Consider the following 27,278-nt stretch of genomic DNA (forward strand, 5'->3'; position numbering starts at 1 on the left):
ATGAAGCTGGTTGAGAGAATACCAAGAGTATGCAAGAATGTCATCAAGGCAAAGGGTGGCTAATTTGAAGAATCTCAAATATAGCATATATTTTGATTTAACACTTTTGGTTACTACATGATTCCATATGTGTTATTTCATAATTTTGATGTTTTCACTATTCTACAATGTAGACAATAGTAAAAGAGAGAACCCTTGAGTAGGTGTGTCTAAACTTTTGACCTGGATATAATTAGTAGAAAATTATACTACTTCTTTTGAAAATGCAAATAATTTTGTTCACTTATAAGGAATAGGAAGTACATCACATGCCATTGTCCAACTTGAATTGCAACACTTCAGTTTGTCAGAACTCACTATGGGTGTGATATCATCTCCTTTTCTGTGATCGCTTTTCAAGATCATAAGGCAAGTGTCAACTTCTTCACTATCTTTTCATTTTAATGTTAAGACTCACTGAAATGTTATTACTGGTAATGATTTGAAATGCTGCTGCTGTTGGTTCATGTTATAGTTTCACAACTGAAAGCCATACACTGCATTCAGAAAGTATTCAGACCCCTTTCCTTTTTCCACTTTTTGTTAAAAATGGTTTTTGTTATTATGGGCTATTGTGTGTAGATTGAGGGGAGAGAACAATTTAATCCATTTTCGAACAACATAACAAGGGAGAAAAGTCAAGAGGTCTGAATCATTTCCAAATGCACTGTACGCATTAAGGTTCAATGTAATACATTTGAGTAATTTAGCAGAGACACTCTTATCCAGAACGACATACAGTTGGTGCATTCATCTTATGATAGTCAGGTGAGACAACCGCATTACATTCATAGTAAGTACACTCAAGCAGGTATCAGCAAAGTCAGAGCTAGTGTGTCAAGTGCGGATGCTAGTTCACAAAAGGCTTTTTTGAGGTCGGGCTGTGAAAGGGGGAGGGGGGGTGCTGTGGGATTATTTAAAATGCCCTGAAGGGGTAGGGTTTCTGTTGTTTTCGCAAGATGGGCAGGTAGCTTCAGGGGGAAGCTGGTTCCAGCATTGGGGTGCCAGGACAGAAAAGAGCTTGGACAGCCTGAGCGGGAGCTGCCCTCCTGTAGGGGTGGGAGAATGGAGTGCTCGGGTGTTGGGTTTGAGCCTGAAGGTAAGGAGGGGCAGTGTGTTGAGTTACTAAATGTGTGTATGTTTGTACTGTTTCAGGTGATCAGTAGTGTGTGAGTTCTCACATGGCTTGTCCTGAGAACATGCTTTTTCTCATTGTCCTCTTTATATCAGGTGAGTCTTACACACAACAACAACTAGTTATGAATCAGACAGAGGAATAAGTACAAGGGATGATGTTTCATACTATGAGCTGTATTCCCATCTGTCTCAATGTATAGAACAGCAGAGTTTAATAGTCTGGATTCAAACATTGTGCTCCAGATATGTTCATGATCCAGTTTAGGGCATGGAGTCGTGACATCAGGAATCACCTGTACATTGAAATGAGTATATATTTTTTGCTGCAGAGAGAGTGACTGTACTGAAAAGATCATATTACCTCCCTGATATTGTCCTTTATGTTGCAGGTGTTTTGGTCTGTTTTGGTCAACGAGATTTGATCACCACAATGCCAGATAGACTGTATGTACTGACTGGCTCCTGTGTGCAAATCCCATGTTCATTTGATATTCCTGACCAACATAAGGATAAATTTAACAGCGCAATACTACTCTCTGGAGTGTGGATTAAAGAAAACTTTGGTGGGCGTCCGGACAATGTGATATTTAACAGCAGTAAGACAGTCAACAGATATCAAGGGAAGATAACTGGAAACATGTCCCAGAAGAACTGCACCACAGTCTTCTTCAATGTAACCACCAATTACACTAATATATACTTCCTCAGGATTGAGAGTCAACCATACCGTGCAACAGATCCTGATAAGTCTATTAATATAGTGGTCAGGGGTAAGAGACAGTTTATCTTTAAAACCAACATTTTTTTCCAGTTTAGATTCCTTGCATCAAAGATAAGAGTTGAACAAGTGGACAGTTTAACTGTTAGTGTAAATATATTTTATCTACAATGTATTACAGATTTGCCTTCCAGTCCCATCATTACTGTCTCAGGTGAGGTGAAGGAAGGGACCCCTGTCAGTTTGAACTGCTCTGCTGTCGCTCCCTGTCCTGAACACCCCCCTGAGCTGACATGGACTCTCCCAACACAGTTCACACCTGAGAACCAACTGCAGGAGAAATCAGACCAAACCAAATCAGTTCTCTCCACGGTGACCTTCACTCCGTCATATCTTCATCATGAGAAGAACATCACTTGTACTGCAGTCTACCCAGTAGGGACAAGCAACAAGACAGCTGAACATAACATGATGCTTAACGTTTCATGTAAGATTTAGTCACCGGTTCCTGAAGAATAGATATTTTCACTGATTATTGTAATAGAGTGGATTTGATGAGACTATTCAATATACCATATCCAGATACATTGTAAATGAACCCCTCTCCCTCAGTCTCTCCTAAGGACACCTCGGCCTCCATCAGTCCAGCTGATCCAGTATTAGTGGGCAGCTGTGTTAATCTGACCTGCAGCAGTACAGCCAACCCTCCTGTGACAAACTTCACCTGGTTCAAGATCAGTGGGGGTAAACGAACACAGGTAGCATCTGGACAGAGTTACAGCTTCAATGTGACTGTTGGTGATGGAGGACTGTACTACTGTGGAGGAAGAAATAGTCACGGCTGTGGGAAGTCAAATGAAGTGCAGCTGGCTATAAAAGGTAAAATGGGTACGTAGGGCACAATCTTAGGTTAGATACAAAATACATATTCAAAAGTATGTGGACACCCCTTCAAATGCGTGGATTCAGCTATTACATCCTCACATGTTTTGCTGACATGTGTTTAAAATCGAGCACACAGCCATACAATCTCCGTAGACAAACATTGGCAGAAGGATGGCAACATTCACTACCGAGTTCCAAACTGCCTTTGGAAGCAACGGCAGCACAAGGACTGTTTGTTGAGGGCTTCATGAAATGGGTTTCCATGGTCGAACAGCTGCACACAAGCCTAAGATCACCATGTGCAGTGCCAAGAATCAGCTGCAGTGGTGTAAAGCTCACTGCCATTGGACTCTGGAGAAGTGGAAATCCATTCTCTGGCGTGTTGAATATACGATTCACCATCTGGCAGTCCGGCAGGCGAATCTGGGTTTTGACGGATTCCAGGAGAACATTACCTGCCCCAATGCATAGTGCCAACTGTAAAGTTTGGTGGATGAGGAATAATGTTCTGAGGCTGTTTTTTATTGTTTGGGCTGGGCCCCTTAGTTCCAGTGAAGGGAATTATTAAGGCTTTTTTAAAAATGTTTTTATTTCACCTTTATTTAACCAGGTAGGCTAGTTGAGAACAAGTTCTCATTTGCAACTGCGACCTGGCCAAGATAAAGCATAGCAGTGTGAACAGACAACACAGAGTTACACATGGAGTAAACAATTAGCAAGTCAATAACACAGTAGAAAAATGGGCAGTCTATATACAATGTGTGCAAAAGGCATGAGGAGGTAGGCGAATAATACAATTTTGCAGATTAACACTGGAGTGATAAATGATCAGATGGTCATGTACAGGTAGAGATATTGGTGTGCAAAAGAGCAGGAAAGTAAATAAATAAAAACAGTATAAAAACAGTATGGGAATGAGGTAGGTGAAAATGGGTGAGCTATTTACCTATAGACTATGTACAGCTGCAGCGATCGGTTCGCTGCTCGGATAGCTGATGTTTGAAGTTGGTGAGGGAGATAAAAGTCTCCAACTTCAGCGATTTTTGCAATTCGTTCCAGTCACAGGCAGCAGAGTACTGGTATTATATTATAACGAAAGGCGGCCAAATGAGGTGTTGGCTTTAGGGATGATCAGTGAGATACACCTGCTGGAGCGCGTGCTACGGATGGGTGTTGCCATCGTGACCAGTGAACTGAGATAAGGCGGAGCTTTACCTAGCATGGACTTGTAGATGACCTGGAGCCAGTGGGTCTGGCGACGGATATGTAGTGAGGGCCAGCCGACTAGAGCATACAAGTCGCAGTGGTGGGTGGTATAAGGTGCTTTAGTGACAAAACGGATGGCACTGTGATAGACTGCATCCAGTTTGATGAGTAGAGTGTTGGAAGCCATTTTGTAGATGACATCGCCGAAGTCGAGGATCGGTAGGATAGTCAGTTTTACTAGGGTAAGCTTGGCAGCGTGAGTGAAGGAGGCTTTGTTGCGGAATAGAAAGCCGACTCTTGATTTGATTTTTGATTGGAGATGTTTGATGTGAGTCTGGAAGGAGAGTTTGCAGTCTAGCCAGACACCTAGGTACTTATAGATGTCCACATATTCAAGGTCGGAACCATCCAGGGTGGTGATGCTAGTCGGGCATGCGGGTGCAGGCAGCGATCGGTTGAAAAGCATGCATTTGGTTTTACTCGCGTTTAAGAGCAGTTGGAGGCCACGGAAGGAGTGCTGTATGGCATTGAAGCTCGTTTGGAGGTTTGATAGCACAGTGTCCAATGACGGGCCGAAAGTATATAGAATGGTGTCGTCTGCGTAGAGGTGGATCAGGGAATCGCCCGCAGCAAGAGCAACATCATTGATATATACAGAGAAAAGAGTCGGCCCGAGAATTGAACCCTGTGGCACCCCCATAGAGACTGCCAGAGGACCGGACAGCATGCCCTCCGATTTGACACACTGAACTCTGTCTGCAAAGTAATTGGTGAACCAGGCAAGGCAGTCATCTGAAAAACCGAGGCTGTTGAGTCTGCCGATAAGAATATGGTGATTGACAGAGTCGAAAGCCTTGGCGAGGTCGATGAAGACGGCTGCACAGTACTGTCTTTTATCGATGGCGGTTATGATATCGTTTAGTACCTTGAGTGTGGCTGAGGTGCACCCGTGACCGGCTCGGAAACCAGATTGCACAGCGGAGAAGGTACGGTGAGATTCGAGATGGTCAGTGACCTGTTTGTTGACTTGGCTTTCGAAGACCTTAGATAGGCAGGGCAGGATGGATATAGGTCTATAGCAGTTTGGGTCCAGGGAGTCTCCCCCTTTGAAGAGGGGGATGACTGCGGCAGCTTTCCAATCCTTGGGGATCTCAGACGATATTAAAGAGAGGTTGAACAGGCTGGTAATAGGGGTTGCGACAATGGCGGCAGATAGTTTCAGAAATAGCGGGTCCAGATTGTCAAGCCCAGCTGATTTGTACGGGTCCAGGTTTTGCAGCTCTTTCAGAACATCTGCTATCTGGATTTGGGTAAAGGAGAACCTGGAGAGGCTTGGGTGAGGAACTACGGGGGGCGGAGCTGTTGGCCGAGGTTGGAGTAGCCAGGCGGAAGGCATGGCCAGCCGTTGAGAAGTGCTTATTGAAGTTTTCGATAATCATGGATTTATCGGTGGAGACCGTGTTTCCTAGCCTCAGTGCAGTGGGCAGCTGGGAGGAGGTGCTCTTGTTCTCCATGGACTTCACAGTGTCCCAGAACTTTTTGGAGTTGGAGCTACAGGATGCAAACTTCTGCCTGAAGAAGCTGGCCTTAGCTTTCCTGACTGACTGCGTGTATTGGTTCCTGACTTCCCTGAACAGTTGCATATCACGGGGCTATTCGATGCTATTGCAGTCCGCCACAGGATGTTTTTGTGCTGGTCGAGGGCAGTCAGGTCTGGAGTGAACCAAGGGCTGTATCTGTTCTTGGTTCTGCATTTTTGAACGGAGCATGCTTATCTAAAATGGTGAGGAAGTTACTTTTAAAGAATGACCATGCATCCTCAACTGACGGGATGAGGTCAATGTCCTTCCAGGATACCCGGGCCAGGTCGATTAGAAAGGCCTGCTCACAGAAGTGTTTTAGGGAGCGTTTGACAGTGATGAGGGGTGGTCGTTTGACTGTGGCTCCGTGGCGGATACAGGCGATGAGGCAGTGATCGCTGAGATCCTGGTTGAAGACAGCGGAGGTATATTTGGAGGGCCAGTTGGTCAGGATGACGTCTATGAGGGTGCCCTTGTTTACAGAGTTAGGGTTGTACCTGGTGGGTTCCTTGATGATTTGAGTGAGATTGAGGGCATCTAGCTTAGATTGTAGGACTGCCGGGGTGTTAAGCATATCCCAGTTTAGGTCACCTAACAGAACAAACTCTGAAGCTAGATGGGGGCGATCAATTCACAAATGGTGTCCAGGGCACAGCTGGGAGCTGACGGGGGTCGGTAGCAGGCGGCAACAGTGAGAGACTTGTTTCTGGAGAGAGTAATTTTCAAAATTAGTAGTTCAAACTGTTTGGGTATGGACCTGGAAAGTATGACATTACTTTGCAGGCTATCTCTGCAGTAGACTGCGACTCCGCCCCCTTTGGCAGTTCTATCTTGACGGAAGATGTTATAGTTGGGTATGGAAATCTCTGAATTTTTGGTGGCCTTCCTGAGCCAGGATTCAGACACGGCAAGGACATCAGGGTTAGCAGAGTGTGCTAAAGCAGTGAGTAAAACAAACTTAGGGAGGAGGCTTCTGATGTTGACATGCATAAAACCAAGACTTTTTCGATCACAGAAGTCAAAAAATGAGGGTACCTGGGGACATGCAGGGCCTGGGTTTACCTCCACATCACCCGCGGAACAGAGAAGGAGTAGTATGAGGGTGCGGCTAAAGGCTATCAAAACTGGTCGCCTAGAGCGTTGGGGGCAGAGGATAAGAGGAGCAGGTTTCTGGGCATGGTAGAATATATTCAGGGCATAATGCGCAGACAGGGGTATGGTGGGGTGCGGGTACAGCGGAGGTAAGCCCAGGCACTGGGTGATGATGAGAGAGGTTGTATCTCTGGACATGCTGGTTGTAATGGGTGAGGTCACCGCATGTGTGGGGGGTGGGACAAAGGAGGTAACAGGGGTATGCAGAGTGGATCTAGGGGCTCCATTGTGAACTAAAACAATGATAACTAACCTGAACAACAGTATACAAGGCATATTGACATTTGAGAGAGACATACAGCGAGGCATACAGTAATCACGGGTGTTGAATTGGGAAAGCTAGCTAAAAACAGTAGGCGAGGCTAATCAGCTAGCACAACAAACAGCAGGTAAAATGGCGTTGACTAGGCAACTGGGCCGACAGATAAACAAACAAGCAGAATGGGGTACCGTGATTAATGGACAGTCCAGCGTGCGTCAGCTATGTAGCCAAGAGATCAGTGTCCAGGGGGCAGCGGTGGATGGGCAGGGAAGCTGGGCTGGCGAGTGTTATCCAGGTTTTTAAAAAAAAAACTAACAATGACTAAATAGCTTGTAGCTAGTTAGCTGGTTAGCGTCTGGAGGTTCTTGAGTGTGTCATAAAAATAAAATTAAAATTAAAAGTGATAGCGATTCCGTATCACAGTGGGTGAGGCAGGTTTCCGGAAGGTATAAACAAAATAAAAATCAAAGAGAGATAGAAAGTAAATGGGTTCAGAGTGTTTGGGATGCGGTGATTCAGATGGTTAGCAGGCCTGTGCTAACAAGCTAACAGTTCGTAGGCCCGGGCTAGACAAGCTAGCCGTTAGCAGGCCGAATTAGCAAGCAGGGAGATAGCGAGGGCTAGAGAGCTAACCTTTGGGGGACGTCGCGATGGGGTGAGTCTGCTACAGCATACAATGACATTCTATATTCCATATTAATTAATGGCCATGATTTTGAAATGAGATGTTCAACAAGCAGGTGTCCACATACATTTGGTCAGGAAGTGTACTTGAGAGATCTTTTTGTGAGAATTGACCATAATATGTGTTGTATTTTCATGGCAAGAAGAGTCAAAAACCTCAGGGGTTGGTTTCTGGTTTCTGGTTTCTGGGGTTGCAGCAGGAACTCTGGGGGCCATTTTGCTTATCAGCCTGATCAGTCTTTTTGTATGGTAAGAACTATTCCTGGCATCAACGCAAAACAATTTTATTTCTGCTGTGTTTGTGCTTTTGCATATGGAAACCCTCACAGTGCATTCAGAATATCTTTGTAAATGTCTTCCAGGAGGAGAAACTCGAGGCTCCACAATGGACTTGAAAGGACAGACAGTCCACAGGGACAGGTGGGAATAAGGCTCAACTTACAAAACCATCTACAAAGTGTGTCTAAGGAAGTACTGAATTAATGCTGAAACTATTTAAATCCATGAGGTTAACATCATTTCAGAGCAAGTTTAGGGGGAGATGACCACACCGAAAGCAATGCCACATCCTGCAATGACATGGAATGATAACAGAATGGCTGTTGGACTTTGACAGTGTTTACTGTCTTTACACCTGTCAGTTGAATTGACGTTTTCATTGTCATCCACTCAGTATGTGTTGTGTAACCTGCTGACCTTAGAGTTTTACACATTACTGAACTTAGAGCTTTACACCTGTTCCTCTCTCTGTGTTCTCTCCACAGAACTCCCCGGTTGGGACAGTGTGTACTAACCAGGCCACAGCCGGAGAGGAACCAGAGAAACCTGCAGAAGACCAGCCTGAAGAGATCCACTATGGTGACATAGACTTCTCCAAACTACAGACCAAAGAGACCCCAGCTGCAGCCCAGGACAGGGTCCAGGGACAGGAGAGTGAGTACGCTGAAGTCAACGTGACTGGGAGTAGGGCCCAGGAACCACCTCTTAACAACCTAAATGAGCTTTATGCACAAGTGAATAAAACAGGTGGATGTTAAGTATTTTGCAATTGGGTATTAAGTGTTTTTATGTACAGTATTGTCATTGTGTATCTGTTTCTATTGGTACTTTTGTTACATTTATAATTGTGTGCTCTTTGATTATCTGCATAGTCGTAGAATTTGCTGGGTTGAAAAGAGTTAAACTGTTACTATAGTGGTGATATGATGATGCAGGCTACTCTTTATTTTGGACCATTTATTTTGAGTGTTGAGTTCACAGAGAATCTGTTTAATGGGTTCCAGTATAGAGGAACTGCTGAGTTCAACTAGCCTACTGAAGGCAGATTAAGACCATATAAAGTCAATGATGACTGAGGAGAGAAGACACAGTTAGTTGGAGAGACAGTGGTCTGATACAAGACAGGAAGTTGGTGCAGTGAGTCGACATGATGGCAGAATGGTGTTAACATCTACTAGACACTGTTTATCTTCATCTTTTGTGCAGTTGCCAGAATAACATTTTTTTCTATTTTCAGTTTTTATCTATTTAGAATATATAGTTTCAGTTTTTATGTTGAGTGTTTAACAACATAATCAATTGAGGCTGAATGTAAGGTTGTTTATTAATTGCACTGCAATAAAAACCTTTACATTCAATTTCCATGACATCTTTTGGTGTTATTGGTCCCTCTGCAACTGAATCCTGGACTTCCTGATGGACCGCACCCCAGGTGGAAAGGGTAGGAAACAACACATCTGCCTCTCTGATACTCAACACGGGGGTCCTTCAAGGGTGTGTGCTTAGTCCGCTCCTGCATTTCCTGTTCACCCATAACCGTGTGGCCAAGCACGACTCCAACACCATCATTAGCTTTGCAGACGAGACAACAGTGGTAGGCCTGATCACCAACAAAAATGAGACAGCCTATAGGGAGGAGGTCAGAGACCTGGCAGGGTGGTGCCAGTATAACAACCTTTCACTCAAAGTGATCAAGACAAAGGAAGAGATGATCGTGGACTACAGGAAATGGAGGGCCGAGCACGTCCCCATTCTCATTGATGTGGCTGTAGTGGAGCAGGTTGAGAGCTTCAAGCTCCTTGGTGACCACATCACCAACAAACTATCATTGTCCAAACACACCAAGACAGTCGTGAAGAGGGCACAACAACACCTATACCCCCTCAGGAGACTGAAAAGATTTGGACTGGGTCCTCAGATCCTCAAAAAGTTATACAGATGTATCGTGTCATTTTGCAGTCACTTTTATTGTAATTAAGAATATAATATGTTTCTAAACACATTCATGGGGATTCTACCATGATTACGTATAGTCCTGGATGAATAGTGAATAATTATGAGTGAGAAACATCCCCACCTCCCCAAATTACTAACCTCCCTGTCAACGCAGAGGTGAGGTGTTAGCATGTCTTGGGGGTATGATATTTGTGCGTCTGTGAACAAAAGAGAAGAGAAATCGTTGATAAAGAAAATCATGAATCAATCAGGTTTAATACAAATTGCAACAGGTAGACAACATCCATCCTGGAACCAGAGACAATGTCTTACTGGCCTCTTGGAGACAGTCCCTTTATTTCCTAATCAGACCAACAAATGTTCTGTAAACACCATCCTCTTGGAGACAGTCCTTTTATTTCCTAATCAGACCAACAAATGTTCTGTAAACACCATCCTCTTGGAGACAGTCCCTTTATTTCCCAATCAGACCAACAAATGTTCTGTAAACACCATCCTCTTGGAGACAGTCCTTTTATTTCCCAATCAGACCAACAAATGTTCTGTAAACACCATCCTCTTGGAGACAGTCCCTTTATATCCTAATCAGACCAACAAATGTTCTGTAAACACCATCCTCTTGGAGACAGTCCCTTTATTTCCCAATCAGACCAACAAATGTTCTGTAAACACCATCCTCTTGGAGACAGTCCCTTTATTTCCCAATCAGACCAACAAATGTTCTGTAAACACCATCCTCTTGGAGACAGTCCCTTTATATCCCAATCAGACCAACAAATGTTCTGTAAACACCATCCTCTTGGAGACAGTCCCTTTATTTCCCAATCAGACCAACAAATGTTCTGTAAACACCATCCTCTTGGAGACAGTCCCTTTATTTCCCAATCAGACCAACAAATGTTCTGTAAACACCATCCTCTTGGAGACAGTCCTTTTATTTCCCAATCAGACCAACAAATGTTCTGTAAACACCATCCTCTTGGAGACAGTCCCTTTATTTTCTAATCAGACCAACAAATGTTCTGTAAACACCATCCTCTTGGAGACAGTCCTTTTATTTCCCAATCAGACCAACAAATGTTCTGTAAACACCATCCTCTTGGAGACAGTCCTTTTATGTCCCAATCAGACCAACAAATGTTCTGTAAACACCATCCTCTTGGAGACAGTCCTTTTATTTCCTAATCAGACCAACAAATGTTCTGTAAACACCATCCTCTTGGAGACAGTCCCTTTATTTCCTAATCAGACCAACACATGTTCTGTAAACACCTTCCTCTTGGAGACAGTCCCTTTATTTCCTAATCAGACCAACAAATGTTCTGTAAACACCATCCTCTTGGAGACAGTCCCTTTATTTCCTAATCAGACCAACAAATGTTCTGTAAACACCTTCCTCTTGGAGACAGTCCCTTTATTTCCCAATCAGACCAACAAATGTTCTGTAAACACCTTCCTCTTGGAGACAGTCCCTTTATTTCCCAATCAGACCAACAAATGTTCTGTAAACACCATCCTCTTGGAGACAGTCCCTTTATTTCCCAATCAGACCAACAAATGTTCTGTAAACACCATCCTCTTGGAGACAGTCCCTTTATATCCCAATCAGACCAACAAATGTTCTGTAAACACCTTCCTCTTGGAGACAGTCCCTTTATTTTCTAATCAGACCAACAAATGTTCTGTAAACACCAGCCTCTTGGAGACAGTCCCTTTATATCCCAATCAGACCAACAAATGTTCTGTAAACACCATCCTCTTGGAGACAGTCCCTTTATTTCCTAATCAGACCAACAAATGTTCTGTAAACACCATCCTCTTGGAGACAGTCCCTTTATTTCCTAATCAGACCAACAAATGTTCTGTAAACACCATCCTCTTGGAGACAGTCCTTTATTTCCTAATCAGACCAACAAATGTTCTGTAAACACCATCCTCTTGGAGACAGTCCCTTTATTTCCCAATCAGACCAACACATGTTCTATAAACACCAGCCTGAGAGGCTTGTAGGAAGTCAAAACAAAAGGCAGTGGCTTTGTCAGCTAAATCAAATCAAATCAAATGTATTTATATAGCCCTTTGTACATCAGCTGATATCTCAAAGTGCTGTACAGAAACCCAGCCTAAAACCCCAAACAACAAGCAATGCAGGTGTAGAAGCACATTGGCTAGGAAAAACTCCCTAGAAACGCCAAAACCTAGGAAGAAACCTAGAGAGGAACCAGGCTATGTGGGGTGGCCAGTCCTCTTCTGGCTGTGCCGGGTGGAGATTATAACAGAACATGGCCAAGATGTTCAAATGTTCATAAATGACCAACATGGTCGAATAATAATAAGGCAGAACAGTTGAAAATGGAGCAGCAGCACGGCCAGGTGGACTGGGGACAGCAAGGAGTCATCATGTCAGGTAGTCCTGCGGCATAGTCACACAACATACAGCATTGAGTCTAGTGACACATCAACCCGAAATGTGTTACAGCACACTGGAAATCATGTAACAGAAAGGTCAAATATATGAATATGTTGAACATTATATGAATCACTCTAAACTGAATCTGAACTTTATTCATCTTAAATATCCCCATTACATGTCTATTTTTCATGTGTGTAATGTTGGGAGTTATTGTGTCGTTTTGATTTTGAGTGTTGATCAAGAGACACAAATGAGAATGCATTTGAGGTTGTCCATTAATTTCTCCTGTGGCTCCCAGCCCACCATTCTCTTCTTGGCAGATAGAAGTGATGTAATGAAAGAGCAAGTGGGTGCAGGAGAAATGGAGGAGTGTGTGATAATCCATCAGCTACAATTACAGTTACTCTGTTTCTGACAAAATCTCACACAAATGTCCATTTAAGCCTGGGAGATAGAGGAGAGGGAGATGGTTATATTGCAGAAAGTTTCCGTTGTTGTATCAAGGGCGGACTTGACTACTTGGGGGCCTGTAACAAAATGCTGTAAAGGGGTCCCCTTCCCCCTAAAAGGGTTATTTACCCACCACACATACATTAACTGCAATGAATATTATTATCCCACAATGAAAAATATCTTGTATATAAGTGTTTCATTTCGGGCAGTAATGAAATGTATATAGGTCATATAATGCTGTTGAGTCAGTGGCTGACACACACTTTGTGTGTAGAGTCAGTCAGTGGGCAGCTGGGGCCCATTTCATTTGAAACTGGTGAAACATGGATCAGGCCACCTCTGCAATGTTTCAAGTGACTGAGACTAATTGTTCTGGAGTAAAAGGTTCAATAGAAAATGACAATGTTCTAAATGCTTAAATTAGCATATAATGTTTTCACAACTGATGTTGACACCCATCACATAGACTATTCAACATCCTGTTATACAAATACACTTATTAGGAAGTATGTCACTGATGAGATGTGAGATGTGCCACACAAATTTCTGCTTACTGTTGTAAGGCAAGTGTCAACAACTTCACATCTTATCTTTATATTTTAGTAATGAGATTCAAAATGTTCAATGTACGGCTGGCTGTTAGTTCATGTATTAGCTTCACAACTGAAGAACCTATGTGACTATGGACTAAAGTTTCAATGTGATACAGTATGTGTCATGTGACCTACTCTACCAGGAAGTGAATGTTTGACCTGTTTCAGATGATCAGTAGTGTGAGTTCTCACATGGCTTGTCCTGAGAACATGTTTTTTCTCATTGGCCTCTTTATGTCAGGTGAGTCTTCCACACAACAACAACTAGTTATGAATCAGACATAAAGGAATAACCACAAGTCATTATATTTTATGGGATGTGTGATATACTGGCTTTTTAATTGTGTAGAAAAGTGTCAAGTTAATTCCTCACGAGTGTATTTTAATAGTCTGGATTCAAACAGTCCTGTGAAAATGTATTTAGCATATTTTTGATACTGAATGTTATCAGATATTCAATCACAAGCTAATATTAGATAAATGAAACATGAGTGAACATGAAACACAATAATGACGTACTTATTTCATTAATTCCTGAAACAACGTTATGCAACACCCAATGTCCTAGTGTGAAAAAGTAATTGCCCCCTTATACTCAATAACTGGTCGTGCCTCCTTCAGCTGAAATGACTCCAACCAAATGCTTCCTGTTGATCAGTCTCTCACGTTGCTGTGGAGGAATTTTGGCAAACTCTCCCATGCAGAACTGATTTAACTCAGTGACATTTGTGGGTTTTCAAGCATGAACAGTCACAATGTCTCATTTGGGATTAGGTCTGGACTTTGACTTGGCCATTCCAAAACTTTAAATTTGGTACATTAAATCAATTTTGATGTATTCCTGATTGTGTGTTTTGGAATGGTGACATAACCAGTTATTGAGTATAAGGTGGGAATTACTGTTTCACACAGGGGCGTGGGTGTTGCATAACTTTGTTAATGAAATAAATTAAATAACTATAACTATTTTTTTTGTTATTTGTAAACTCAAGTTCCCTTTATCTAATATTAGGTTTTGGATGAAGATCTGATAACATTCAGTAAAAAAAGAAGCAAAATAGAGAACCAGAAAGGGGGGAAAACCTTTTCATGTCATTGTATGTTCATGTGAAACCGACGTCAGTATGTGGTTAACAGTATATCTTCCACCACTGTCCCTGTCCCCATACCGGGCTCAAAATAGTGGTCATCTGCTCACAAACACACCTCACCTCACTCCTTGACAACATACCAATCAATTGAAAAATCACCTGTACTTTGAAATAAATTCATATTAATGTTATTGGGAGAGACTGTACCAATGATGAAATTAGCATAAGATTAGCATCAACATACATTATTGTTTTATTTAATTTCACATGTATTTAATTGTTTCCAATTTCATAAAATGTTGTTACATGTAATCTTTTGGTTCATCAATAATGCACGATAAGCATCATCAACAGGGGGAACATATTGGTTGCACGCTGATAAACTGTAGAAAGAATATATTCATTTATAAGACTTCTTCATGAAATGAATAGTTCATAAGAAGGGCCTGAGATCAAAGTCAATTTTAAGACAGTAGGGGTCAATGTTTTTAAATACCTCCTCTCCTTGGTAGGCCAACATGCTCAATGCGTGTGTGTATATGCGTGTCAGACGACGACACACGTTACAGTGGTCAGCTATGCATTGTTTTAATTGTCTTTTCTGTTGTCCTACGTAGGTTTTTCCACATGAACATGTGATGAGACAGATTACACCCTTTATCTTGCAAGAGATGATCCCCCTAACAGGGATGTTTACACCTGTATGTGTGTGTCTGAAGAAGGATGTTTTTGTAATGCTATTGCACTGTGAGCACGAGCCACATTGGTATTTCCAATTTGGATTGCATGTCAAGAGTGTCTGAGTGGTCTCAGGGGGCAGGTCAGATCTCACTAAGCTATCCTCAATATTGTGACCACACTTATAGACCACCAGTGGGGATCCTTAAAGAGGTTTGCCATTCTATAGTCTGACTGCAGAATATGCCAGTGCTTCTTCAGGATTGCTTTCATTTTCTCTGAACACTTGGTGTACTTAATGCAAAAGATTTGTTTTTATTCTTTGGTTAAGTTTTTAGCATTTCATCTTGTGGTTTTTGAGATATTTTCATCGTTGCAGCATCAGAGGTTTTTTTTCCTCTGAATTTAAATGTATTTTTCATTTTCTTAGCATTGCTGTCAAAATCTGACTGTTGGCCACAGATTCGTTTAACCCTGCATAACTGGCTGTATGGTAGACCATTCCTGAGGGGAAGGGGATGCATACTATCCCCACTTAGCAGAGTTTTGAGATCTGTTGACTTTGTGTACAAGTCTGTATGTAATGCATCATTCTCATTGATGATCCATAAGTCCAGGTAGTTTTTTTTCTCTAATCAGTCTGCATGGTGAATTTGAGATATTCAGAGCTCTCGTTTAGCAGAGTTTGGAATTCATTTAGTTCCTGCTTCCTTCCCAGAGCACAAAGACATCATCTATGTATTTCTTCCATAGGAGGATTTTAGAAAGTAGGGGGTGTCTCTGTTTTGTGAGTGGTTCCTCAAATTGTTCCACATACATTTTCTCATAGTTGGGGGCAAAGGAAAAAGGAAAAACTCTGACTCAAAGATGAAGCAGCTATTGGATAATACCAATTTAGTGAGTTTCAAGATGCAATCATTGGCTGGAGAAACGGCAGTGTCTCTCTACGGAAGCAAGTGTTGCAGGTCACAATATAATTTGAAAGTCTGCATTAAGGTGTCTGTAATAGAATATACTTGTCTAAAACAAATATAGACATTAATAAATGTGTTTCTATATCTTCCATCTGTTTTACACTGGAGGAGGAGTAACAAGATGGCTGTGCAGTTGCCTCCAAACAGAGGCCCCTCTCAGTCATCTAGTTTTAATACATATCATTGGACTGAATTGAAAAAACATCAGAACCTCCCTGATGTTGTCCTTTATGTTGCAGGTGTTTTGGCCTGTTTTGGTTAATGAGACTTGTCAACCAGTTGCACTAATAAATACTACTTCAGGATTGAGAGTCAACCATTCCATGCAACAGACAATAAAACGTATGTTAATATAGTGGTCAGGGGTAAGAGACCATTTATCTTTTAACCAACTTTTTTTTCCTGTTCATATTCCTTTCATCAAAGATAAGAGTAGAACAAGTGGACAGTTTAACGATTAGTGTAAATTGCCTTCCAGTCCCATCATTACTGTCTCAGGTGAGGTGAAGGAAGGGACCCCTGTCAGTTTGAACTGCTCTGCTGTTGCTCCCTGTCCTGAACACCCCCCTGAGCTGACATGGACTCTCCCAAACAGTTCACATCTGAGAACCAACTGCAGGAGAATCCAGACCAAATCAGTTCTCTCCACGGTGACCTTCACTCGGTCATATCTTCATCATGAGAAGAACGTCACTTGTACCTCAGTCTACCCAGTAGGGACAAGTAACAAGACAGCTGAACATAACGTGATGCTTAACGTTTCATGTAAGATTTAGTAACCGGTTCCAGTAGAATAGATCATTCTATCATGTTTTCACTGATTATTGTAATAGAGTGGATTTGATGAGACTATTCAATATACCATATCCAGATACATTCAAAATGAACCCCTCTCCCCCAGTCTCTCCTAAGGACACCTCGGCCTCCATCAGTCCATCTGATCCAGTATTAGTGGGCAGCTGTGTTAATCTGACCTGCAGCAGTACAGCCAACCCTCCTGTGACAACCTTAATCTGGTTCCAGATCTGTGGTAATAAACCAACACAGGTAGCATCTGGACAGAGTTACACCCTCAATGTGACTGTTGATGGAGGACTGTACTTCTGTGAAGCAAGAAATAATAATAAATGCATCTCAGTGCAAGAGGCGTCACTACAGTCCCTGGTTTGATTCCAGGCTGTTTCACGTCCGGCCGTGATTGGGAGTCTCATATGGCGGCGCACAATTGGCCCAGCTTTGGCCGGGGTAGGCAGTCATTGTAAATAATAGTTTGTTCTTAACTGACTTGCCAAGTTAAATAAAGGTTCAATTTAAAATTGGAAGAAAAGAAAATGATGGGCTTCGCCCTATTTGGTGAAAGACCATCTTCTGTATACCAAGCCTACCTTGTCACAACACAACTGATTGGCTAAAACACATTAATAAGGAAAGAAATTCCACAAATTAACTTTTAACAAGGCACACCTCTTAATTGAAATGCATTCCAGGTGATTACCTCATGAAGCTGGTTGAGAGAATACCAAGAGTATGCAAGAATGTCATCAAGGCAAAGGGTGGCTAATTTGAAGAATCTCAAATATAGCATATATTTTGATTTAACACTTTTGGTTACTACATGATTCCATATGTGTTATTTCATAATTTTGATGTTTTCACTATTCTACAATGTAGACAATAGTAAACGAGAGAACCCTTGAGTAGGTGTGTCTAAACGTTTGACTGTATATAATTAGTAGACAATTATACTACTTCTTTTGAAAATGCAAATAATTTTGTTCACTTATAAGGAATAGGAAGTACATCACATGCCATTGTCCAACTTGAATTGCAACACTTCAGTTTGTCAGAACTCACTATGGGTGTGATATCATCTCCTTTTCTGTGATCGCTTTTCAAGATCATAAGGCAAGTGTCAACTTCTTCACTATCTTTTCATTTTAATGTTAAGACTCACTGAAATGTTATTACTGGTAATGATTTGAAATGCTGCTGCTGTTGGTTCATGTTATAGCTTCACAACTGAAAGCCATACACTGCATTCAGAAAGTATTCAGACCCCTTTCCTTTTTCCACTTTTTGTTAAAAATGGTTTTTGTTATTATGGGGTATTGTGTGTAGATTGAGGGGAGAGAACAATTTAATCCATTTTCGAACAACATAACAAGGGGAGAAAAGTCAAGAGGTCTGAATCATTTCCAAATGCACTGTACGCATTAAGGTTCAATGTAATACATTTGAGTAATTTAGCAGAGACACTCTTATCCAGAACGACATACAGTTGGTGCATTCATCTTATGATAGTCAGGTGAGACAACCGCATTACATTCATAGTAAGTACACTCAAGCAGGTATCAGCAAAGTCAGAGCTAGTGTGTCAAGTGTGGGGTCAAGTGCGGATGTTAGTTCACAAAAGGCTTTTTTGAGGTCGGGCTGTGAAAGGGGGAGGGGGGGGGGGTGCTGTGGGATTATTTAAAATGCCCTGAAGGGGTAGGGTTTCTGGTGTTTTCGCAAGATGGGCAGGTAGCTTCAGGGGGAAGCTGGTTCCAGCATTGGGGTGCCAGGACAGAAAAGAGCTTGGACAGCCTGAGCGGGAGCTGCCCTCCTGTAGGGGTGGGAGAATGGAGTGCTCGGGTGTTGGGTTTGAGCCTGAAGGTAAGGAGGGGCAGTGTGTTGAGTTACTAAATGTGTGTATGTTTGTACTGTTTCAGGTGATCAGTAGTGTGTGAGTTCTCACATGGCTTGTCCTGAGAACATGCTTTTTCTCATTGTCCTCTTTATATCAGGTGAGTCTTACACACAACAACAACTAGTTATGAATCAGACAGAGGAATAAGTACAAGGGATGATGTTTCATACTATGAGCTGTATTCCCATCTGTCTCAATGTATAGAACAGCAGAGTTTAATAGTCTGGATTCAAACATTGTGCTCCAGATATGTTCATGATCCAGTTTAGGGCATGGAGTCGTGACATCAGGAATCACCTGTACATTGAAATGAGTATATATTTTTTGCTGCAGAGAGAGTGACTGTACTGAAAATATCATATTACCTCCCTGATATTGTCCTTTATGTTGCAGGTGTTTTGGTCTGTTTTGGTCAACGAGATTTGATCACCACAATGCCAGATAGACTGGATGTACTGACTGGCTCCTGTGTGCAAATCCCATGTTCATTTGATATTCCTGACCAACATAAGGATACATTTAACAGCACAATACTACTCTCTGGAGTGTGGATTAAAGAAAACTTTGGTCGGCTTCCGGACAATGTGATATTTAACAGCAGTAAGACAGTCAACAGATATCAAGGGAAGATAACTGGAAACATGTCCCAGATGAACTGCACCACAGTCTTCTTCAATGTAACCACCAATTACACTAATATATACTTCCTCAGGATTGAGAGTCAACCATACCGTGCAACAGATCCTGATAAGTCTATTAATATAGTGGTCAGGGGTAAGAGACAGTTTATCTTTAAAACCAACATTTTTTTCCAGTTTAGATTCCTTGCATCAAAGATAAGAGTTGAACAAGTGGACAGTTTAACTGTTAGTGTAAATATATTTTATCTACAATGTATTACAGATTTGCCTTCCAGTCCCATCATTACTGTCTCAGGTGAGGTGAAGGAAGGGACCCCTGTCAGTTTGAACTGCTCTGCTGTCGCTCCCTGTCCTGAACACCCCCCTGAGCTGACATGGACTCTCCCAACACAGTTCACACCTGAGAACCAACTGCAGGAGAAATCAGACCAAACCAAATCAGTTCTCTCCACGGTGACCTTCACTCCGTCATATCTTCATCATGAGAAGAACATCACTTGTACTGCAGTCTACCCAGTAGGGACAAGCAACAAGACAGCTGAACATAACATGATGCTTAACGTTTCATGTAAGATTTAGTCACCGGTTCCTGAAGAATAGATATTTTCACTGATGATTGTAATAGAGTGGATTTGATGAGACTATTCAATATACCATATCCAGATACATTCTAAATGAACCCCTCTCCCTCAGTCTCTCCTAAGGACACCTCGGCCTCCATCAGTCCAGCTGATCCAGTATTAGTGGGCAGCTGTGTTAATCTGACCTGCAGCAGTACAGCCAACCCTCCTGTGACAAACTTCACCTGGTTCAAGATCAGTGGGGGTAAACGAACACAGGTAGCATCTGGACAGAGTTACACCCTCAATGTGACTGTTGGTGATGGAGGACTGTACTACTGTGGAGGAAGAAATAGTCACGGCTGTGGGAAGTCAAATGAAGTGCAGCTGGCTATAAAAGGTAAAATGGGTACGTAGGGCACAATCTTAGGTTAGATACAAAATACATATTCAAAAGTATGTGGACACCCCTTCAAATGCGTGGATTCAGCTATTACATCCTCACATGTTTTGCTGACATGTGTTTAAAATCGAGCACACAGCCATACAATCTCCGTAGACAAACATTGGCAGAAGGATGGCAACATTCACTACCGAGTTCCAAACTGCCTTTGGAAGCAACGGCAGCACAAGGACTGTTTGTTGAGGGCTTCATGAAATGGGTTTCCATGGTCGAACAGCTGCACACAAGCCTAAGATCACCATGTGCAGTGCCAAGAATCAGCTGCAGTGGTGTAAAGCTCACTGCCATTGGACTCTGGAGAAGTGGAAATCCATTCTCTGGCGTGTTGAATATACGATTCACCATCTGGCAGTCCGGCAGGCGAATCTGGGTTTTGACGGATTCCAGGAGAACATTACCTGCCCCAATGCATAGTGCCAACTGTAAAGTTTGGTGGATGAGGAATAATGTTCTGAGGCTGTTTTTTATTGTTTGGGCTGGGCCCCTTAGTTCCAGTGAAGGGAATTATTAAGGCTTTTTAAAAAATGTTTTTATTTCACCTTTATTTAACCAGGTAGGCTAGTTGAGAACAAGTTCTCATTTGCAACTGCGACCTGGCCAAGATAAAGCATAGCAGTGTGAACAGACAACACAGAGTTACACATGGAGTAAACAATTAGCAAGTCAATAACACAGTAGAAAAATGGGCAGTCTATATACAATGTGTGCAAAAGGCATGAGGAGGTAGGCGAATAATACAATTTTGCAGATTAACACTGGAGTGATAAATGATCAGATGGTCATGTACAGGTAGAGATATTGGTGTGCAAAAGAGCAGGAAAGTAAATAAATAAAAACAGTATAAAAACAGTATGGGAATGAGGTAGGTGAAAATGGGTGAGCTATTTACCTATAGACTATGTACAGCTGCAGCGATCGGTTCGCTGCTCGGATAGCTGATGTTTGAAGTTGGTGAGGGAGATAAAAGTCTCCAACTTCAGCGATTTTTGCAATTCGTTCCAGTCACAGGCAGCAGAGTACTGGTATTATATTATAACGAAAGGCGGCCAAATGAGGTGTTGGCTTTAGGGATGATCAGTGAGATACACCTGCTGGAGCGCGTGCTACGGATGGGTGTTGCCATCGTGACCAGTGAACTGAGATAAGGCGGAGCTTTACCTAGCATGGACTTGTAGATGACCTGGAGCCAGTGGGTCTGGCGACGGATATGTAGTGAGGGCCAGCCGACTAGAGCATACAAGTCGCAGTGGTGGGTGGTATAAGGTGCTTTAGTGACAAAACGGATGGCACTGTGATAGACTGCATCCAGTTTGCTGAGTAGAGTGTTGGAAGCCATTTTGTAGATGACATCGCCGAAGTCGAGGATCGGTAGGATAGTCAGTTTTACTAGGGTAAGCTTGGCAGCGTGAGTGAAGGAGGCTTTGTTGCGGAATAGAAAGCCGACTCTTGATTTGATTTTTGATTGGAGATGTTTGATGTGAGTCTGGAAGGAGAGTTTGCAGTCTAGCCAGACACCTAGGTACTTATAGATGTCCACATATTCAAGGTCGGAACCATCCAGGGTGGTGATGCTAGTCGGGCATGCGGGTGCAGGCAGCGATCGGTTGAAAAGCATGCATTTGGTTTTACTCGCGTTTAAGAGCAGTTGGAGGCCACGGAAGGAGTGCTGTATGGCATTGAAGCTCGTTTGGAGGTTTGATAGCACAGTGTCCAATGACGGGCCGAAAGTATATAGAATGGTGTCGTCTGCGTAGAGGTGGATCAGGGAATCGCCCGCAGCAAGAGCAACATCATTGATATATACAGAGAAAAGAGTCGGCCCGAGAATTGAACCCTGTGGCACCCCCATAGAGACTGCCAGAGGACCGGACAGCATGCCCTCCGATTTGACACACTGAACTCTGTCTGCAAAGTAATTGGTGAACCAGGCAAGGCAGTCATCTGAAAAACCGAGGCTGTTGAGTCTGCCGATAAGAATATGGTGATTGACAGAGTCGAAAGCCTTGGCGAGGTCGATGAAGACGGCTGCACAGTACTGTCTTTTATCGATGGCGGTTATGATATCGTTTAGTACCTTGAGTGTGGCTGAGGTGCACCCGTGACCGGCTCGGAAACCAGATTGCACAGCGGAGAAGGTACGGTGAGATTCGAGATGGTCAGTGACCTGTTTGTTGACTTGGCTTTCGAAGACCTTAGATAGGCAGGGCAGGATGGATATAGGTCTATAGCAGTTTGGGTCCAGGGAGTCTCCCCCTTTGAAGAGGGGGATGACTGCGGCAGCTTTCCAATCCTTGGGGATCTCAGACGATATTAAAGAGAGGTTGAACAGGCTGGTAATAGGGGTTGCGACAATGGCGGCAGATAGTTTCAGAAATAGCGGGTCCAGATTGTCAAGCCCAGCTGATTTGTACGGGTCCAGGTTTTGCAGCTCTTTCAGAACATCTGCTATCTGGATTTGGGTAAAGGAGAACCTGGAGAGGCTTGGGTGAGGAACTACGGGGGGCGGAGCTGTTGGCCGAGGTTGGAGTAGCCAGGCGGAAGGCATGGCCAGCCGTTGAGAAGTGCTTATTGAAGTTTTCGATAATCATGGATTTATCGGTGGAGACCGTGTTTCCTAGCCTCAGTGCAGTGGGCAGCTGGGAGGAGGTGCTCTTGTTCTCCATGGACTTCACAGTGTCCCAGAACTTTTTGGAGTTGGAGCTACAGGATGCAAACTTCTGCCTGAAGAAGCTGGCCTTAGCTTTCCTGACTGACTGCGTGTATTGGTTCCTGACTTCCCTGAACAGTTGCATATCACGGGGGCTATTCGATGCTATTGCAGTCCGCCACAGGATGTTTTTGTGCTGGTCGAGGGCAGTCAGGTCTGGAGTGAACCAAGGGCTGTATCTGTTCTTGGTTCTGCATTTTTTGAACGGAGCATGCTTATCTAAAATGGTGAGGAAGTTACTTTTAAAGAATGACCATGCATCCTCAACTGACGGGATGAGGTCAATGTCCTTCCAGGATACCCGGGCCAGGTCGATTAGAAAGGCCTGCTCACAGAAGTGTTTTAGGGAGCGTTTGACAGTGATGAGGGGTGGTCGTTTGACTGTGGCTCCGTGGCGGATACAGGCGATGAGGCAGTGATCGCTGAGATCCTGGTTGAAGACAGCGGAGGTATATTTGGAGGGCCAGTTGGTCAGGATGACGTCTATGAGGGTGCCCTTGTTTACAGAGTTAGGGTTGTACCTGGTGGGTTCCTTGATGATTTGAGTGAGATTGAGGGCATCTAGCTTAGATTGTAGGACTGCCGGGGTGTTAAGCATATCCCAGTTTAGGTCACCTAACAGAACAAACTCTGAAGCTAGATGGGGGCGATCAATTCACAAATGGTGTCCAGGGCACAGCTGGGAGCTGACGGGGGTCGGTAGCAGGCGGCAACAGTGAGAGACTTGTTTCTGGAGAGAGTAATTTTCAAAATTAGTAGTTCAAACTGTTTGGGTATGGACCTGGAAAGTATGACATTACTTTGCAGGCTATCTCTGCAGTAGACTGCGACTCCGCCCCCTTTGGCAGTTCTATCTTGACGGAAGATGTTATAGTTGGGTATGGAAATCTCTGAATTTTTGGTGGCCTTCCTGAGCCAGGATTCAGACACGGCAAGGACATCAGGGTTAGCAGAGTGTGCTAAAGCAGTGAGTAAAACAAACTTAGGGAGGAGGCTTCTGATGTTGACATGCATAAAACCAAGACTTTTTCGATCACAGAAGTCAAAAAATGAGGGTACCTGGGGACATGCAGGGCCTGGGTTTACCTCCACATCACCCGCGGAACAGAGAAGGAGTAGTATGAGGGTGCGGCTAAAGGCTATCAAAACTGGTCGCCTAGAGCGTTGGGGGCAGAGGATAAGAGGAGCAGGTTTCTGGGCATGGTAGAATATATTCAGGGCATAATGCGCAGACAGGGGTATGGTGGGGTGCGGGTACAGCGGAGGTAAGCCCAGGCACTGGGTGATGATGAGAGAGGTTGTATCTCTGGACATGCTGGTTGTAATGGGTGAGGTCACCGCATGTGTGGGGGGTGGGACAAAGGAGGTAACAGGGGTATGCAGAGTGGATCTAGGGGCTCCATTGTGAACTAAAACAATGATAACTAACCTGAACAACAGTATACAAGGCATATTGACATTTGAGAGAGACATACAGCGAGGCATACAGTAATCACAGGTGTTGAATTGGGAAAGCTAGCTAAAAACAGTAGGCGAGGCTAATCAGCTAGCACAACAAACAGCAGGTAAAATGGCGTTGACTAGGCAACTGGGCCGACAGATAAACAAACAAGCAGAATGGGGTACCGTGATTAATGGACAGTCCAGCGTGCGTCAGCTATGTAGCCAAGAGATCAGTGTCCAGGGGGCAGCGGTGGATGGGCAGGGAAGCTGGGCTGGCGAGTGTTATCCAGGTTTTAAAAAAAAACTAACAATGACTAAATAGCTTGTAGCTAGTTAGCTGGTTAGCGTCTGGAGGTTCTTGAGTGTGTCATAAAAATAAAATTAAAATTAAAAGTAATAGCGATTCCGTATCACAGTGGGTGAGGCAGGTTTCCGGAAGGTATAAACAAAATAAAAATCAAAGAGAGATAGAAAGTAAATGGGTTCAGAGTGTTTGGGATGCGGTGATTCAGATGGTTAGCAGGCCTGTGCTAACAAGCTAACAGTTCGTAGGCCCGGGCTAGACAAGCTAGCCGTTAGCAGGCCGAATTAGCAAGCAGGGAGATAGCGAGGGCTAGAGAGCTAACCTTTGGGGGACGTCGCGATGGGGTGAGTCTGCTACAGCATACAATGACATTCTATATTCCATATTAATTAATGGCCATGATTTTGAAATGAGATGTTCAACAAGCAGGTGTCCACATACATTTGGTCAGGAAGTGTACTTGAGAGATCTTTTTGTGAGAATTGACCATAATATGTGTTGTATTTTCATGGCAAGAAGAGTCAAAAACCTCAGGGGTTGGTTTCTGGTTTCTGGTTTCTGGGGTTGCAGCAGGAACTCTGGGGGCCATTTTGCTTATCAGCCTGATCAGTCTTTTTGTATGGTAAGAACTATTCCTGGCATCAACGCAAAACAATTTTATTTCTGCTGTGTTTGTGCTTTTGCATATGGAAACCCTCACAGTGCATTCAGAATATCTTTGTAAATGTCTTCCAGGAGGAGAAACTCGAGGCTCCACAATGGACTTGAAAGGACAGACAGTCCACAGGGACAGGTGGGAATAAGGCTCAACTTACAAAACCATCTACAAAGTGTGTCTAAGGAAGTACTGAATTAATGCTGAAACTATTTAAATCCATGAGGTTAACATCATTTCAGAGCAAGTTTAGGGGGAGATGACCACACCGAAAGCAATGCCACATCCTGCAATGACATGGAATGATAACAGAATGGCTGTTGGACTTTGACAGTGTTTACTGTCTTTACACCTGTCAGTTGAATTGACGTTTTCATTGTCATCCACTCAGTATGTGTTGTGTAACCTGCTGACCTTAGAGTTTTACACATTACTGAACTTAGAGCTTTACACCTGTTCCTCTCTCTGTGTTCTCTCCACAGAACTCCCCGGTTGGGACAGTGTGTACTAACCAGGCCACACCCGGAGAGGAACCAGAGAAACCTGCAGAAGACCAACCTGAAGAGATCCACTATGGTGACATAGACTTCTCCAAACTACAGACCAAAGAGACCCCAGCTGCAGCCCAGGACAGGGTCCAGGGACAGGAGAGTGAGTACGCTGAAGTCAATGTGACTGGGAGTAGGGCCCAGGAACCACCTCTTAACAACCTAGATGAGCTTTATGCACAAGTGAATAAAACAGGTGGATGTTAAGTATTTTGCAATTGGGTATTAAGTGTTTTTATGTACAGTATTGTCATTGTGTATCTGTTTCTATTGGTACTTTTGTTACATTTATAATTGTGTGCTCTTTGATTATCTGCATATTTGTAGAATTTTCTGGGTTGAAAAGTGTTTAACTGTTACTATAGTGTTGATACGATGATGTAGGCTACTCTTTATTTTAGACCATTTATTTTGAGTGTTGAGTTCACAGAGAATCTGTTTAATGGGTTCCAGTATAGAGGAACTGCTGAGTTCAACTAGCCTACTGAAGGCAGATTAAGACCATATAAAGTCAATGATGACTGAGGAGAGAAGACACAGTTAGTTGGAGAGACAGTGGTCTGATACAAGACAGGAAGTTGGTGCAGTGAGTCGACATGATGGCAGAATGGTGTTAACATCTACTAGACACTGTTTATCTTCATCTTTTGTGCAGTTGCCAGAATAACATTTTTTTCTATTTTCAGTTTTTATCTATTTAGAATATATAGTTTCAGTTTTTATGTTGAGTGTTTAACAACATAATCAATTGAGGCTGAATGTAAGGTTGTTTATTAATTGCACTGCAATAAAAACCTTTACATTCAATTTCCATGACATCTTTTGGTGTTATTGGTCCCTCTGCAACTGAATCCTGGACTTCCTGATGGACCGCACCCCAGGTGGAAAGGGTAGGAAACAACACATCTGCCTCTCTGATACTCAACACGGGGGTCCTTCAAGGGTGTGTGCTTAGTCCGCTCCTGCATTTCCTGTTCACCCATAACCGTGTGGCCAAGCACGACTCCAACACCATCATTAGCTTTGCAGACGAGACAACAGTGGTAGGCCTGATCACCAACAAAAATGAGACAGCCTATAGGGAGGAGGTCAGAGACCTGGCAGGGTGGTGCCAGTATAACAACCTTTCACTCAAAGTGATCAAGACAAAGGAAGAGATGATCGTGGACTA

General features: G+C 43.2%; 3 protein-coding genes across 9 annotated transcripts in view; all 3 read left to right on the top strand.

Annotated features, from left to right (window-relative positions):
* The window catches only part of LOC118370655 (B-cell receptor CD22-like), a 30,533-nt gene extending 21,229 nt beyond the window's left edge, over positions 1 to 9,304 (top strand). The window contains exons 5-8 of one of the 6 annotated variants that reach the window (XM_052483907.1): positions 2,507 to 2,782; positions 7,807 to 7,912; positions 8,026 to 8,083; positions 8,428 to 9,304. In XM_052483907.1, the coding sequence (XP_052339867.1) occupies positions 2,507 to 2,782; positions 7,807 to 7,912; positions 8,026 to 8,083; positions 8,428 to 8,700 (713 nt within the window). In that variant the 3' untranslated portion in view covers positions 8,701 to 9,304. The remainder of the gene's footprint in view (positions 1 to 2,506; positions 2,783 to 7,806; positions 7,913 to 8,025; positions 8,084 to 8,427) is intronic. The other 5 variants (XM_052483908.1, XM_052483909.1, XM_052483910.1 and 2 more) reach the window with 5 other exon arrangements.
* LOC127912896 (B-cell receptor CD22-like) lies at positions 215 to 26,918 on the top strand. 2 transcript variants are annotated; one of them, XM_052483915.1, is made up of 8 exons: positions 215 to 408; positions 18,809 to 18,883; positions 19,180 to 19,560; positions 19,690 to 19,995; positions 20,121 to 20,396; positions 25,421 to 25,526; positions 25,640 to 25,697; positions 26,042 to 26,918. In XM_052483915.1, the coding sequence occupies exons 2-8, from the start codon at positions 18,835 to 18,837 to the stop codon at positions 26,312 to 26,314; spliced, it is 1,449 nt and encodes a 482-aa protein (XP_052339875.1). In that variant the 5' UTR covers positions 215 to 408; positions 18,809 to 18,834; the 3' UTR covers positions 26,315 to 26,918. The 2 variants fall into 2 exon arrangements, with proteins under 2 accessions (XP_052339875.1, XP_052339876.1); XM_052483916.1 differs by lacking the exons at positions 215 to 408; positions 18,809 to 18,883 and adding an exon at positions 18,614 to 18,752.
* The window catches only part of LOC118361787 (sialic acid-binding Ig-like lectin 12), an 89,775-nt gene continuing 80,369 nt past the window's right edge, over positions 17,873 to 27,278 (top strand). The window contains exon 1 of the mRNA XM_052484250.1: positions 17,873 to 18,005. The gene's annotated coding sequence lies outside the window, so the exon portion shown is untranslated. The remainder of the gene's footprint in view (positions 18,006 to 27,278) is intronic.

Source organism: Oncorhynchus keta, chromosome 28 (genome assembly GCF_023373465.1).
Source record: "Oncorhynchus keta strain PuntledgeMale-10-30-2019 chromosome 28, Oket_V2, whole genome shotgun sequence".
Classification (NCBI taxonomy): domain Eukaryota; kingdom Metazoa; phylum Chordata; class Actinopteri; order Salmoniformes; family Salmonidae; genus Oncorhynchus; species Oncorhynchus keta.